This window comes from Caloenas nicobarica, chromosome 6, assembly GCF_036013445.1.
Source record: "Caloenas nicobarica isolate bCalNic1 chromosome 6, bCalNic1.hap1, whole genome shotgun sequence".
NCBI lineage: Eukaryota > Metazoa > Chordata > Aves > Columbiformes > Columbidae > Caloenas > Caloenas nicobarica.
The window spans coordinates 15,954,454-15,970,911 of record NC_088250.1 but is presented as its reverse complement, the minus strand read 5'-3'; the positions used below and the strand labels follow the sequence as shown (position 1 = coordinate 15,970,911).

General features: G+C 40.3%; 1 protein-coding gene across 1 annotated transcript in view; it reads left to right on the top strand.

Moving 5' to 3' along the window:
• Positions 1 to 1,747: 1,747 nt before the first annotated feature.
• Positions 1,748 to 16,458, top strand: part of FAM171B (family with sequence similarity 171 member B) — a 36,584-nt gene continuing 21,873 nt past the window's right edge. Inside the window, 9 exon segments of the mRNA XM_065637609.1 lie at positions 1,748 to 1,866; positions 2,075 to 2,123; positions 2,125 to 2,214; positions 2,217 to 2,306; positions 2,308 to 2,352; positions 2,354 to 2,500; positions 2,502 to 2,533; positions 2,535 to 2,621; positions 2,623 to 2,885. Of these exon segments, the coding sequence (XP_065493681.1) occupies positions 1,748 to 1,866; positions 2,075 to 2,123; positions 2,125 to 2,214; positions 2,217 to 2,306; positions 2,308 to 2,352; positions 2,354 to 2,500; positions 2,502 to 2,533; positions 2,535 to 2,621; positions 2,623 to 2,885 (922 nt within the window).

The following is a 16,458-nucleotide window of genomic DNA, read 5'->3' as shown; positions in this document are numbered from 1 at the left end:
CCATTGCACATGCAGACCATGTCTCTTATTGTTTTTCATAGAGTTTTTTAGAGTCTATCTACATTTATAATTTCTGTGTCATTTGTGTACATGCTTTTCAGTCCCTGACAAAATATCAGATGCCATGCTATATCCCTTCAGTGGTTGATGATGATGGCTGTAACTTGTTTAGTTTGAAGAGTGTGCAAGCAACCTTTAAAGACTGCAGGAGTTACTGCAGACTAATTTCCTCAAGTTAATACTCGGGTAGTTGAAATAAATTACTTACCAACTTTCATCTCTTTTCAAAGAAAATTTGGTTAAAAAAACAATTCTGATCATGATTTTTTTTTTTTCTGAAATGGGTGCGATTGTGTACTATAATCCTTTCTCAGCAATTTATCTAAATGAGGTACAAACACTTAATTTCTACATGTGTATTGCCCTTTTGGAGCCATATTCAATAAACTTTTGTAACACATTTAGCAGATTCGTTTTAGAACTATAAATGAGTAATTGTGCATATTCATATCATCAACAGTACTTTAAAATGTTGCGGCTGCTAAGCTTGTTCAGCTATTCCTCTATAAATTTAATTTATATCTTTCTAAAAGCCTGAGTGTACAAACATTTGGAAATGAAAATGTAGGCGATCCACACTTTCTCAATACCACATACTCATTTGTCAGATTCATTAACAAAGGAAGCAAATTGCTCAAAGCATCAGCTAGCTTTCTGTAGACCCTGTTCTCCCACCTGAGAACACAATGTTGCAGGCATTCCAAAATGAATTCAGCTCTAACAGAGGTTGTGCAGAAGCAGACTTTTTCTTTGCAGTGCTCGGATAAAAGGTTGAAGTGGAAAGCTGGGTGAGAGGACTTTAACTAGGCAAATAGGCACTGAACAAATATTTTTCTAAACAAAAGATAAACCAGATCATCTTTGCGAGCTGCTGAAGGAGAGTTCCACATCAAGTAAATGATTGTTCTATTCATCTAGGTTTTGTACACTTTTGTTTACTTAAAAGAAAGGCCCTGTCAAATGAAATAAAGTTTTCATGGCACATTTTTTTTTTGGTGGAAGGAAGGCTGATGTACTCAAACTATTCTAAAGAAAAGTATTGAATAGTACCTGCTGAGAGGAGAGTGCATTTCCCACTGCAGCATTACTCTGCAGGCAGTGATTGTTCATAATGCATGAGTGGGTGAAGTCAGTCCGTTCTTCGGTGGTCTCAAACGGTGCCAACTAACTACCAGCAACTGCAATAAAAGTAAATTGTATTCAAAAGGTGCCAACAAATTATCAGTAACCACAATAAAAGCAAATAGTATTATGTTATGCCAATCCCAAAGCTATTTGAAGTCATTGCTAATGGCAATGAATTAATTACATTGTACTGTATAGAATAACATTAAATCAAGGGAAAAATATATTAGATTTCCTTTAGATTTTACGAGAGATTGTTGAAAATATGCACTGTAACCAGGCAATTCCTCCTTTCAGTGTGGGAAAATTTCTACTCCTCTATTTTTTTTAACTCTATTTGCTTCCTTTTTCTCCTGCATTGAAGAAGTTTTTGAGATCTGAAAACTTCAGAATTTGGCATAATACACCATTATGTCTAAAATAGAGATTTTTGTTTGCCTAATCTCTTATTAAAAGGCAAATAAAGTGATGTTATGCTTTTCAAAGAAATTTATATTCACTACTCAAACATACACTGAAAATGTAGCATCATCCGGTTCTGAGAGTCCTCCAGTGGAATGAGATGTTTCCCTCACTGAAATCACAGCACGGGCACACTCGTCACTACCAGTGCGAAACGCACGGTGAGGTGGTCCCGGTACCTGCTCAGCTCTCAGCCCTGCAGACGGCTGCATCCCGGGGGTGAGTTTGGTTTGTCCAGATACTCTGCTCAGGTGTAGCAGTCTTACTTGCTGCAAACAACTTCAATAGTTCAGTAATTTTTCCATGATCTCACTCCAGGTGCGATCAATTTTATCTATGTTAATGTGTATCCTTAATTCTAAAAAACGTGCAGTGTTTGATATTGGGACCGCTAATGTGATTTAGCATGTAAGTAAGGCAAAGACAGTCCTGTGTGTAGAATCAAAGCTTTAGGAGACATGACAGACAGACAGGTTGGTCGCCACACGGACTGCCGCTCTCCAGCGCCTGAGAGATGGGGATTTCGGGTTGACACACGGCGATCTTAAGCACATGAGGTGCTGCACAGGGGTTTTTGCCAAAAGCGCTTTAGCACTCCCAGCAGCAAGTGTTGGAGTTCACTTAACCGCTGTCAGTTGGGAGGGCTGACAGGAACCTGCGCGGGTCAGTCTGCTCGGCCGCTCCGCTCGCGGGCCGCACACCGGCCGCTCCGCGCCCTCCCCTCTGCCGGCCGGCTGCGGAGCGCGGCGCTGCTCGCACCCCGGGCTCCTCAGGAAAGCCGCCAGCCCGCACCTCCCCGCCCCACGCAGGGCCTGGGAGCCGGCCCAGAGGCGGCGGGGACCCCGGCCGGGGTGCCGGCCCCGGCTCCCGGGGAGGAGCCGCCTCACCTCACCTCGCTCCGCTCCGCTCCCGCCCCGCGGCTCTGCCAGGCCGTGGCTCCGCCCCGTCACGTGCGGGGGGCGGGGCTCTCGCGCCGCTCGCCGCCGCGCTCCCGCTGCCGCAGCCGCGGACCCCGGCCTCCCGCCCGCCGCCTGGCCCGCAATATGCCTCCGCTGCCCTGGGGCTGCTCGCCATGCCGGGGACCTGCGGGCGCCTCTCCTCCCTGCTCCCGGGGCTGGCGGCTGCGCTGCTGCTGCTGCTGATGGGGCGGCCGCCCCCCGTCGACGCCGCAGCCGCCGCCGCCCGCGCGCAGCAGCAGCGCGCGGCGCTGCCCGGGGGCGCCTCCGCGGCCGCCTCAGGTACCGATCCCCCCCAGAAACCCCTTTTCCCGCCTCCCCTGCGGAGATCGCCCCTCTCTCCTCCCCGCAGCCGCACCGTCGGGCCCCCTCAGCCCCGCCGCGTCCCCCTCCGGCCCGGGGCGGGGGGTCGGCGTCCCCCCAGCCGCTCCCGCCGGGCTGCCGAGGCGGCCCCGGTGCCGCGGTGTGGCCGGTGGAGCCGGGCGCTGTGCTGCCGTGCGAGGCACCGGCGGCGTCCCCGGGCGGAGCCCGAGCCGCCAGGTTTGTAGCGAAGCGGGTAGCGGAGAAGGATCCATCTTTGATAGCGCCGGGTCCGTAGCGAGTCAGCGCGGGGTGGTCACCGGTTTGTGACCTGGCTGGGGATGCTCCCTCGGGCGCCAGGCGAGTGGGCTCGGGGGGCTCTGCGAACTGTATTTGCTGGCAGGAGTCAGCAGAGCAAGATACGTATCTGTCTATCTGTAATATACATGTATTTATTTCTGTATAAATCTATATCTATTTAAAAATAAATAAAACCCGGCTGATACATGTGCAAGTATCTTAAGCCTATCAAATGAGCGGTGGGGCTGGTGAGCTCATCAGTTTTTGCATCTCCTCTGCAGAATGATGAAATATGTCATTTATCCAACAGCTGAGAGTGTGAAAATGATGTGCTAGTTTCAGTATTAGGCCTTGGTATTGCGGTCAAATGTATGAGCTTACCCCTTTATAGAAGAGGGGCAAGTGAGGAGATGTTTGTCCTGTTGTGTAGTTCAAAAAATACATGTATATTCTGAAGTCTTAGTGGCTTAAATTAAGACCAGTATTTTTCCGGGCATGCTGCCTTTCACCAAAAAAATTTCAAAATGGTTTCAAACATGAATTATTTAAGACCTTTTAGCACCAGTGCTCCATTTGGGCATATCACTAGAGCATATGTTTCATTTTTAACATATATGCATGTTTCTATTTCCATTGATTTCAAGAAGCTATAAAATGTTCTTAGTTTCAGGCATATGGTTAATATCTTGCTGAATTGAAGCCAATTTACAAAGCTGCCAAAGTATGTATGTTAATTAGAGGACATAAGCAAAGGTCTTGAATGATGGTCTTGTAACTTGTTAGAAATGTGGAACGAGAAACTGGATTTGGTAGAATATGAATACACTCTTAAATTCTCCTGATACACTCCTAAAATGCCTTGATTTCCTTTTTGTTTTCTTTCTTGTGAGGGTTTGAGGTTTCGTTGTTTTGTCTTTTCTTTTCAAAATGTTTAAACTATAGAACTTTAAATAAAGGTATTTGCTGAACAGCTTGGTTCTTAGTTTTTCTTTTTGGAACTGACAATTTTTCAATATTCTGTTTCTTATCATGCTTTTAGAGGAATATACCATTAATCACCAGCAAACCCCACTTAAAAGGCATTGGCAGCATTTCTGACTTGTGTGGTGAACATTTTGCTCATTAAAAATTGAGTGGCAAGAAAAAAAAGGACTGTTTTTGTAATTCAATGATCCTCTTTGGTTTCAGGTATTGATTTCTTTTCAAGAAGCTCTACTAGCTTATCGTTTTCAGCCCTGGCCAAAATCTTTGTTGGTACCAAACAATTTGATACCGATGCTGCTGTTTTGCCGTTGTTGCTGTTGCAGACCCACGTGCCTAGTAGTTGTTGCTTTCTTTTATTTACTTATATTTACTTCATAGAATTTGAGGTATGAGATCCCTGAAAGTGTCTTATAGTATGCAGATTTAATGGTAAATCCCAGTTTATGAATGTTAAAAATTACCATTTGAGCTGATCCTCAGCATTTGTTTATTTTACATTGAAATACAATTAAAGCTTCATTTCACTTGTTGGCTGGGTTTCTAAATGATCTTGTTTAATTTTTTCTTTCATAAAGAATTGAAAAAAACAATAGCGATTAATCTTTTAAAAATCCAAGGTAATCACTGCTATGAAACTTTCATTATTCTGAAGAAGGAGCTAAGCACCTTTGTTTTTTGTGTGGTATTTTTTTTTAGTAAAGCATAAAAGTAATTTTTGCTATATCGACATTTTTGAAATTCTAAAAAGGAAGAGCTTGACTCCAGATATATATTTATCAGATACTAATTCCTTTTTCCATGAGATTATTTTTGATGATTTACAGCTGAAAGGTAGGCAGGATAAATGGCTGTTGCCTTTCCAGCAGCAGACTGGCAGCAGAGTAATCCCCAAGGGGAATGCTCTGAAGAGGCCACTCCTGCAGCAGCTGCAGGTCCTGTTGCTTCAGGAGGTAAGGAGGCGTCTGGCCGAATTTGGATTTATGCTGCATGTTTGTGACCCCAGTGTTGCTACAGCAAAGGAGCCTTTTCCTCCTAAAGCAGGGAAGGTACAGAGCTAAGGCTGGAGTTCACAGCCTTTTCTCATTTGACGTTCCTGTATCGATGTCCCTGTTCTGTCGAAGCTAATTATACAGTTTTAAGGATCAATTCCCTCCTGGATTAACACACTTCTGCCAGTGTAGTTATTGTGCTGTCTGAGATGCTAAAGTCAGCACAGCTGTATACAGAGGTTGTTTGGGGTGCAGACTCTACTGCTGACATGTAAATGTAGCAGTGAGAAGGTAGTTGCACATCATGACTGAATAGGTTTTGTGGTTCATCACTTCTTCCTTCTTTAAAAACAACAAAAAACTTGTCACTTCTAAAAGGAATAAGTAAATTCTAAAAACAAGGCAGAGAAGACGTGCACAAGAGAGACTCAGCTCATGGAGTTACTCTGACTTATGTTATCTAATGGATGTAGCTATTCTTCCAAATTTTAGAAAAAAAAATATTCAGCAAGAGAGAGAGATGGGCCTCTCTGGTTAAGGTGGTGATTGCCGAAGTGGAGAACCTGTGTTGGTTCCTTATTATTCATAGTGAGTTTTTCCATTTTCTGTGTGGCAGTTTAGAAATCTGGACTCTGGTGTGCAGAAGTAATTGAAGTCGCTGGGAGCTTCAGACAGTGAGCATTGGGGTCAGCGGGCTTGAGCACAAAATTCAGTAAATTGTAGTTCTGGCTTTGATCCAGGCAAATCTGTTTTTGTTTTCCTCGTTCCCTTTTGTTTATCTTTATCGAGATGCGTTCTTTACAGGAGGTATGGGTTGTGTTCTTTAATGGTCATGATGCTTGGGATATTCTGGATGTGGTGCATTGTTATTCTCTTTATAATACAGACATTGTGCAATAAATAGAGCGGAGACCACTAATTGAATAAGTGATACTTAACTGTGTCAGTTCCATGGCAGATCTGATGTGTACTGAATGAACCAGATTCTTCTGGAAAGGACGGCAGTTGGGTAAATAGAAGCTGTCACATACGTGTAGACAGCACACAGGATAACATACACCATCTTAATGTTGAATTTTTTTTCCCCACATTGAGCCCTTAAATTGGATGTGAAGTATGTTTTAAAATAGGTATTATTTTTTCAAGTTTCTGTCATAGAACTGCATGTTCTACACTGTGGGAGCTCTCCATACCTTTTGTAATCCCAGGATAAACAAGAAAAGACTTGCCATCATATTTGTTATAGACTGTTCTCAATCTGCCTCACATTCCAGAATTGAGGGGAAAAATAAACTGATTTGCCTTTTTTTTTTTTTTCTAAGCAGGTGGTTTTGCATACAATGGGAAGATTATATTGAGTTTTGTAGAGTGAAATTAAAAACCTGTAGCAGCTAATAGTGGTCTTGAACAAAGGAGAGGAGGGAATTGGAATAATTGTACATATTTATGCAGTTAGTTCTGTTTGTTGAGACTGATGAGATACATAAGTGATTGTTGGCAAACCCAGAAGAAAATATGAGATAATGTTTGTACCTGTTGGACATGAATACGTTGTCAAGATGCCGCCTGTAGTATTTGATTCTGTGCCCATTTCTCAATATTATCTACTTGCATGTGATGGTGAGTTGCTATCTAATGCAAAACAGTGTTCTAAACAAAAGGTTTCTAGTTAAGATTTTTCTAAACTCTTCTGTACGTTGTCTTATTCCTCCTGGTCATCCAAGGAGGAGAAAACTTCCTCGTGCTTCTTTTTTATTTGAGATACTGAACAGAAATATCTGATGCATCTTTGTGTGACTTACTGCTTTTCTCATATTTGTTTTCAATATTTCTAGTTGTGAAACATTTTTTCCTAATGACTTACATATTGGTGTGTAGGTAGTACTTAGGTATTCAGAGGAGCATTTGGGTTTGATAGCTTGTTCTGTTAATCTGGGTTTGAATTTGGGTGATAATACATAATGATGCACATTTTCAGAAATATGCAGTGCTGTGTGACTGGCTTGTTTGTTGCTTGATGGAACAACCTTTATGGTTCACTCTCTCTATAGTAACTGGGTAGGGGATTAGTACGGCAGGAATATATCCAGTTCTGTTTTGGAGCATTCCAAATTCAGTAATTTTCATGACCGAGTGATTACTAAGGATACAGTTGCTGGTCAAGAAGTCAGGGCTGTCTAACTAGAGACTTCTGATCAGCTCTGGAGTTAATTGGCTTATATGACTAGCAACACAACCTTCTTATCCATTAGGTATTGGAATATAATTGCTGTCAGGGAAAAGGTTTATTTTTTTAGTTACCACAGCTTATGGGTTAAATTGTAGTGATTGTTTTCTATTGGACATGGAGGAGATGGTTTGCAGTCTTTAAAACTTAATTTGTTTCAGATATATAAAATGTGAACATTTGTTGGGAATCTGTGTCTTTCTTATATGAAGATCCTTAATGAAGCTTTGGAAAGCTGACTTTGGATCTGGTGAAAAGTAATGCTTTCACTACAACATCAACTCCGAAAGTATTATGTGCACACCCCAGCAAAATGGTTTAATGCAAACAACTAACTCCACCTATGGAAATAAGCTCAGAAAATGTCCTTTGATTTCCTGTTCAGTTTTCTCAGTATTCTCAGCCTCTGGGATTTGCAATAGTGTTTTCTCAGCTAGGTGAGAAAGTAGAGAAAGAATGTGAGACTTAAGACTTGGCCTGATTTATTGGAGCTGATGTTCTTAAGTGACTTAGCTTTCTGTGCTGATCTCAGGCTTAGTAGTGCAACAAAATATCAGGAAGGGCATTAGGACACTGAGAGGTGATAAAGCATCTGCGGTTTGAGATAGAAATATTCATGGATATCTTCATTTATATGTCCATGTGTTCCATCATTTATATCACTCAGTTGCTAATACAAGAAAAAGGAGAGTTTTGGGGTTTTCCATGGTAGAGCACAAATGAAAAATTAAGTACTTTTTGTCTTTTGGGAAGGAATCTATATAAGCAAAAAGGTACTGAGGAGGTGTGAAGGGGCAGGCAGCTCTCCCAAGGTGAAAGCTTGCTTTTATTGAAGCTTATAATGTATTATACAGCATCATGCTCTGTACTTCCGAAAACTTGATTTCAAGAAACTTGCATTGCTGGTACCTTTCTTTATAAAGATCTGAGAGAGACAAGGGCAGAAATGTGTTTTAGCATTCGCAGGAGTAGAGCCCACAGTTACGCAGTGAGAAGTGGCAGGGAGCAAGAGAAATCAATGACAGCAAGAAGCTACCTATTGCAAGGTGGTGGTTTTTGCAGTTCTTGTTTGCTTTGTTAAAGTTTCATTACTTCTTGTCAATCTGTTGGCAGATGATACATCTTCAAAGGCCAATTGATATGTAAAACATTCACAGACTTGTTGTCAGACTGAGAAAAAGGCAGTTTGGGGATGTGGAATGCAACTGCTATCTGGGTCACTAGGGATCTATAACATACTTTCTCTGTGAACTATCTCAGTTGATGAAGTCTTTGAAGACAGAGGCAAAGATCTGACAGGAAAGCTTATTCAAAATAAACTTAATTTTTGGCACGTCAAACGTAGAAAAACAGCACAGGTTACTTTGTCATCTTGAAAGCCGCATATTTTTATATTTGCTATATCCTTCTGAAATGAATGGGGATTTGAGGCACAATATGACAGAGCAGATGAGTCCTCTGTGTACTGCCCTTAATTCCTAATTCATAGATCTAGCTATCTGGTGTGCCATAGGAGCACCCAGATCCCTTCAGCAAGAATTTCCGTTGCACTGTAGGGGTTAACATACTCCTGAATAGCACTTCTGTGTCCACTAGGATGAAACTACCAGATCTAGCTCCTCCTACCTAATCTTAGCTTGCCAGAGGTGTTCCAGCATATACCTCGTCTGTGTTCCTAAACTCTCATCTTCCACAGATGTCTACAAGAAGCTGCATTCAGCAGGCTGCAAAGCAGCTATTTTTTCTTGCTTTGCTTTTCTGGCACTAGCTGTTGTACAGAAAACATGAGGTTTGAAAGCAGTTTTCATGCTAGCACATGCTTGACGGGAGGATGTGAGGGTGCACAGCTTTACTATTAGCAATATGGACGTGTATCTGCTGAAGGAACTTAATGTTGGAAAGACCAAGAGAATGGATTAATCGTTGGGAGTGCCCTCTGTCCCTAAGCCAAAAGGGGAGGTATCCCTCAAGCTGTAACTCATCTCTTCGGTTGGAACAGGCACTTCAGATCCATCCAGTAGAAGACGTGGGTCCCTGGGAAAGGACAGTCCTTCCAAACCAGGTCTGAGGCTGCACCAGTTGACTTAAATGCAGCTTCTCAGGCAGAACACAGGACTAATTTGTGGCATCAGCAGTTCCGTCAAGTAAAAAACTGTATCGTATGCTATGAATTTCACGAGCAGTTGTCAGCTGTCTGTAGATGATGTGATGAAAATACCCTTCTCCCGTCTCAGTTGCACCAGTTGCCGTAACTTTCCAAATGATTCTGCTTACTCTCTGACTGTAAGCATATTATGCATACTTGTTAACAAAATACTGACAGGTCTGCAGTTTACGCTACGTGCGTGGCATGGCCCTGGGGATGTGTGTTCTTGTCCTATGTTGCTCCTGGGAGCCATCCTGTGTGACCTGCTGGGACTGTTGGGGCTGGGCAGTGATGCTCTTGGCCGTCTGTGCACACATAAGCCCCCCAGGCTCACCGAGCGCAGGCACGCATCCTGTCCGGGTCCCATGCTGTCCTTATCCCTTCCCCCTCAATTTCTTGCCCTTCTTTCTCTTCCCTGAGGTTGTGATTATATTTCATCATGTGTGCTTGAACAGCGTCTCCACTGACTGAAAGAGATGTCAGACTTCAGGGCACAATTGTTTTTTTTACCATGTGGAAATGAGACAGCTGATGATCTTCCTGCTGGACTTTCCACATGACACTTCTTGTTTCAGCATTCTGCATTCACTGCTGGTAGCACCGGGTACCTAAGACTGCAGTTCTATCAGTGGAAGAGGCAAGTGGTGGCTTCTCATTGAGATTACATGGAAATGAATTGTGGCTCTTGGTGCGTTGGAGAGCAAAAAAATTCTCGGCCCTCTACCTCCTGATTTTCCTTGTCCCATTTTGAATAATTTGATGGGTTTGGTGTGGGTCTTACCTGAACCACTGGCAGCTTTAGGCAGTTAACCTGCAAATGGTGACTGAATAACTGTGGTGGCGAGTGAGGTTTTTGTGTTGAATATGATGCAGTGGTTATAGGTACGAGTGTGTGGCATGTATTGAGCCATGTGCATTAGGAGGTCATGAGGCAGCAAAATACAGAGAACCTCAGAAGCGCTTCGACATGTCCCCAGCATATTCCTATTGAAATGCATTATTGACATGACCACTGCACCCCAAAAGCACTCTAAGGTCTGTAGAGTGTTGTTCGATTAATGTGTGCTTCAGCCTGTACAACTGAGTATTTGCTTGAGCACTTTTACTAAACAAAGTGTAGTTACAGCCAGAGAAACTGGAGCACCAAGCCATTACCATGCAGTTTATTTTTGGAGGAAAGAGTTGAATTTAATTGTTGTTGTTGAGCGGTTTTTTTTGTTTTTTTAAATGGTCATTAATAGTTTATGTGCCTCTTCTGAAATGTTTTCTTCTGGTCAACATAGCTTTATTTCTTTATTTCTCATAGATCTTTTACCTGTATTCAACAATTGAGCTTTCCCACTGGAGTGTGCATGTAGCTTTCAGGTTTCATGTTGTCATTTTTTTTAGTCACAGGTCCAAGCAACCCTTTGGTTAGTCAAACTCACTTTACTTTCAGAATCATCAGTGTTTCTGTTTAGATTGACTGCAAGTGTAATTGAGCAAGGCCATACAAGATAAAAGTATATATTTTCACAATATTTCCTTAATAAAGTGTAGAATTAGCATCCATTTCTGAGCCTCAGATTATGATAGGATACTGCACTCTTGCTAAAACGTGCAGCCAGATTTGCTAAGTGTTTTAAAATTAGCAACTGAAATAAACCACAATTGAGTGTAGATGATCTTTGTTCTTTGTGGGTTTTTGTCAGTGTTTTCTGTGATTTGAAAGTAACTATGAGAACCTGGAATCAGGAAGATATTCAGGCTGGCGAGGGTATCAGGAGCACTCTAGTCCAGCCTGCTAAAAGCAGGGTTGACACTGAATTCGCTCCTGGGAGCTCTTTGCTGTCAGGCCTTGGAAAGCTCCAGGAATGGAGAACCTCTCTGGACAACCTATTCCAATGACGGTTTATCCTTAGAGAGGAAAAAAAAGTCCAGTCAGATCCTTCTCTGCAATTTGTGTCTGATGCCTTTCGTTATCCTGCCATGCACCTCAACAGAGACCTCGGCTCTGTCTCCTTGGTAAACTGGATATTAGAAGGCGGTTGTTTAGGTCTCCTCAAGCCTTTCCTTTGCAAGGTCAAACAAGGCACATTTCTTTCTGTGGGTCCAAAACTGGATGCAGTTTCCAGCTGCAGTCTAGCGAGTGCTAAATTAGAGGGATTAATTACTTCTCTTGCTCTGTTGGCTAAGCTTCTGTTTTATAAATACGATGTATACAGTTGGTTCAGTCTGTTGAAATATATACTAAGGACTATCATGGACTTTCTGACTTCTGATGAGCATGTCCTTGGTTATGAAGTTTGGCAAGAAACGAAATTTATAATTCATTATTTATTATTACAACTTTGTGTGGGCAAGGCTTCCAAATGAAACAATGCGATTGGAACATTCCTGTATAAATTATTTTCTATGAGATATCAAATCTGGTTAATAGTTTGTCTGTGCTAATGTGAGCTAAAATGGAAAAAAAAGGTCAATGATGTCAAGAGATTTGAAAATATGGGCCGTTTTGCTGGAATGAATAAGGAAGCGCTTGCCCTCTCCAACTATTATAGACACTACTGGAATTATAAAAAGTTTTTTCAGGTCATTGTGGAAAATATTCTCCCTCTGTTCTGAAGCCTTTCATTAAGTGACTGAACAGGAGAAATAAGTAGTTTTATGTTGGGTAAATGCAGGACATCAGTGGAGTGTGTGTTTCGAACAATAAAAGCTGTTAATAACATGAATTGTGTCTTGTGATAAATATCACAGGAGCTTTTTTCTTTTTTTTTTTTTTGTGAGAGCAAGGGAGAAAACTTCCTCTCACTGGGCTGAAGGAGAGATTTTTCTTTGGGTTGTGGACCACCGATGTTGAGAAAATCCTATGATTAAGTTGACTGGAATAGATACCCAGCAAAACATTTGTGAGATTCTGCATAGTTTTGGTGCAGTGTTGGGCAAAAGAATCTGTCACGGCTGTTTGCCTCTTAATTACTTGTTAGATTTCTTTTTTTCTTTTTCTTTTTTTTTTTTTTTCCTAAGCACAGTGTGGAAAACCTGTCCTACAATTCTGTCTCCTGGATTCTTGTGTTTCATGGAACAGCTTGTCTCGGAAATACTTAAGTAGATTTGTTTTCCCCCAGTCCAGTTGGCACAATATCAGAGGCGCTGAATGAATCTGAGTATTTTGGGGAAAAACCAGTGTTTACTGTCCCAATTTTAGTCTTGGTGTCAATAAAAATATTTCTGTCACCCCAGAAGGGTTTCCATGGTGCTAAGTTGTTTTCCAATTATTCCCTACAGGAATTTGGCCACTTGCTGTGAAGGGAGAACTTGTGCATCCATGTTGGTGGTGTTTGTGTTGGAGACACAGTTGGTGGACCCCATGTTCTTCAGCTGGCTCCTGGAGCACTTCATCCTGTGCTCAGCTGTAGGGAGGCAATAATGATTCCACGGCAGTGGCTGAATCATTAATATGTTCAGTATTGCCACTTACCTCAGTGGCATTCACATATGCAGAAGGGTTATATTAATGTGGGGGTAGTCTTGATTCAGCTGTTTTGCTTTATCCTGTGATCTGATTTGACAGATCCTTCTCTTTTTAAAGCTCTTTTAATGGCATCTATGGAATTTTACTTAATTAAAATTAGTAAGAATCTGCAATCATTTTAATCTGCAATCATTTTTCTAAAAAATAATGTCATATTTATTGTGATTTTAAAAAAATCATATACTTTATGAAACTCAATTTTAGTAAAAATTTATGTAAGGAAGAGTAGCTTGTTGGATGCTGTTGTTTTGCTGCAATATGGATTTCCTAACTAGTGCGTTAAAAAATTACCACCTGGCATGTACAGGACTGCAGTTAGGAAATGCTGGCCTGCAAACTTTCAATTGTATTTTCTCCATATAGGTCTTTACACACTGGCCTTCTTCCAAGGAGTTAGAGGATCTTTTGCTGTAATCGAAGATAAAGACTGCCGGAACATTGCAAATATCCTTCTTCAAGCAGTAGTATGAGATTTTGCAGCTTTTGGGGAAGAAAAGTATTTTTGGGAAGGAGTAGTGACCAGTATGTTATTGAATAATGTCACTGAATGCATCAGTAGTTTTCCTCTGTGATTAGCGAGTAACATGCACTGACATTCAAATTACTAGTCTGTAGGTTATATTATGCCACTTTGAGTTTTTACAGGCATATCTGTCTTAAGGTTGAAACCTTCAGGGCATTAAATGTCACGTTTGAAAAAGGTACAGCTTTGTTTTCCTGTGACTTTTTTTTTTTCACTCTACCAAATAAGGGCATGTTTGAACTTGCACAGATTTTTTTTTCAGCTAATCCCATTCACTATCCACCACTAAGAATTATGCGAGACAAATCCTGTACCTAGCTCATGAGGTTAAAAAAAGATTATTCATGCTACAGGGTTACTGGAATATTCTTCCTCTGTCCAAGTATATTGACTGTTAAAGGATAGGTTTGGCAAATCGTTAGAAATTCTCCATAAGAAATTATCTCATTTTTGTCAAGGAGATGATGCTGAATTTTGTTTGTTGGTTGGTTTCCATAACGAAGGTTTGATTGTAAATTTAATGAGTGGGAAATGCCTGTTGGGTTGCTTATCACCTAAGAGGCACTTGCCCATTTTTCTTGAGAGTATATAATATAATGTGGATATTTAAGATAGCATATTTAAAATAGTATTATGCAGATTTTGATGATTGTTTTCTGTACTTTTTTCCCCAGTATTCTATAAACAACTGTGAATTTTTAATTTTTTTTTTTCATTCCCTCAACTCTGATGCAAGGTAGAATGATACAGGCAGTCATTTAAAAAAATAAAAGAGCAGCATTACATGTTTAGCATTAGGCAGTGAGTAAACTGAGATGAGAAAAATGATCTTGTAATGGCCTCTGAAATGCCTGGGCAAAGGGTTTCTATTTTGTAGGCTTCAGGATCTTTATTACTAGTATTTATTTTTTCATTTAAGTCTCTTTCACTTGCAAGTTTATCTTTATTTGATATATAAGTTTTATTTAAGCTTTTTGGTCTTGTAATATTGATCATTTATCTCAGATAAGATTACAGAATATGATATTTAAATGAATCTCAAATAAGTGAAGCTCCACAGACTGTACCATTTAGTCTTGTCCGCTGCTTATCTCCCTTGCCTCAGAAAGGTGAATTTCTCAGCTTCCCTCTTCCATAGTAACCAGAGTTCTGAGAACCAGGCTGGCTGAGGCAACAAAATAGCAGCAAATAAAAATGCAAAGTTGCTATAGTAATTGTAATTGTCATAGCTTCAATAGCAGGTGTCAATTTTGAATTTTATTGAAATTCTTATTATTTATGCCAATATACCATACAGCAAGACATATGAAATATAATTCTCTAATGAAAATTCTGGTTTATTATATCCTGTGAGTTCTCATGTTTTGTCTTGGATGGTGAAATATTATGATTTTAATATATAAGTTGAATGAAGAAGGCATCTAGTGATGGAAAAAAAATCATGCAACTACTTACCAAATGAGTACCTTACAGCAGTACGTGATATGCACTTAAAAATATTCCAGTGGAATTTTTTTTAATGACACAGGTATACCATCCAGTGTTAAAAAAAATACAGGGAAAAAATTCCATTTAAATTTTATAGCTGCTTCCATGCCTAAATTTCATAGCTCTTGCTTGGGTAGTCCATAAAAATATTTAAAGGGGAAGGCTTGTTTTCTTTATATTTTATCTGCCTTAGTGGGTGTGCTTGAAAGCATTTGGGGGTCTGTTCCCCTGGATATGTGAGTCGTTAGCAGCTTTATGGATTAGCGCGGTGCCATTCTTGCGTGGTTCTTACAAGCATGATCATTCCAGGAAGGTGTTTATTGATTATGCAGTAGTAATCATGAAGGACATAGCCTGTAATGATCTGATTTACTTTATTGATTTTGAAGGACCTTAATTTCATCAATATTTGGTTCACGTCAACATTTGTGGAATGAGTATCATGCTTACTCAGTTTCTTTATGTGTCTGGTCTGAGATCTGTGTTGGAAGTGTAACCACTTACCATGGTGTTACTCAGCTGTTGGCTGTAGGAGAGGCTTGTTTTGTTTGTTGTTTTTATTTATTTAACTCATTAAATTACAGCAGATCTTAATATACAAAAAGCTGAAATGTTAATTTACCTACGCAGTAGTACAGATTTCGAATGCTAAGGCTGTCCAGACCATAAAACAACCCGAATCCAATAAGATAATTAGAACTACTGAAAGTTTGCATGTGAAGTGTGGTAATTTTTTAAACACATGAACTCAAGGTCGTGCTGCCATCTGTATCTGCATAAGTGGGTCACGAAGGTAGATAGCTGGAATGCGATGTAATGTTTCCTTTGTGTTGTTTGTTTGTTTTTCCTTTCTTTGTTGTTTTCCTTTCCTCTTGTGTTTTTGCTTAAGATTTGTGTTTATATATGCACACACATATATACAAAATGTAAATCGCTGAAATAAGTTCATGTAAAAGGAAAATTATTCTGTTTAAATTAAACAAGATTGTTGTAAGTAAATAAATTCAATGAACATTTTTTTCAATAAAAACATCAGTAAAAATTCAGTGTTAATTTTATGTAAAGAAATGGTGCTAAGTCTAGAAATACTTTTGGTGGAAAAAACACCCTAGAATCTATACCTGAGAAAAACAGTCTATTTCTAAAGTAGTGTGATTTTTTTTTTTTTTTTTTTTAATTCCGTTTCCTACCAAAATCCCTTTTAGAAGGGAAAGAGGCCTTGTTCTTATCTGTAAAACAGAGAACACTCTTTCCAGTGTTTCAGTAGTTGGTCAGCTTCTCCGTACTGTTTGATATGGTTTTATTATAACGTGAAACTGGATTTGGGGTCTGTGTTGAATTAAATAAATGATTAGTCTTTGACCTACTAATTTTCTTAGAC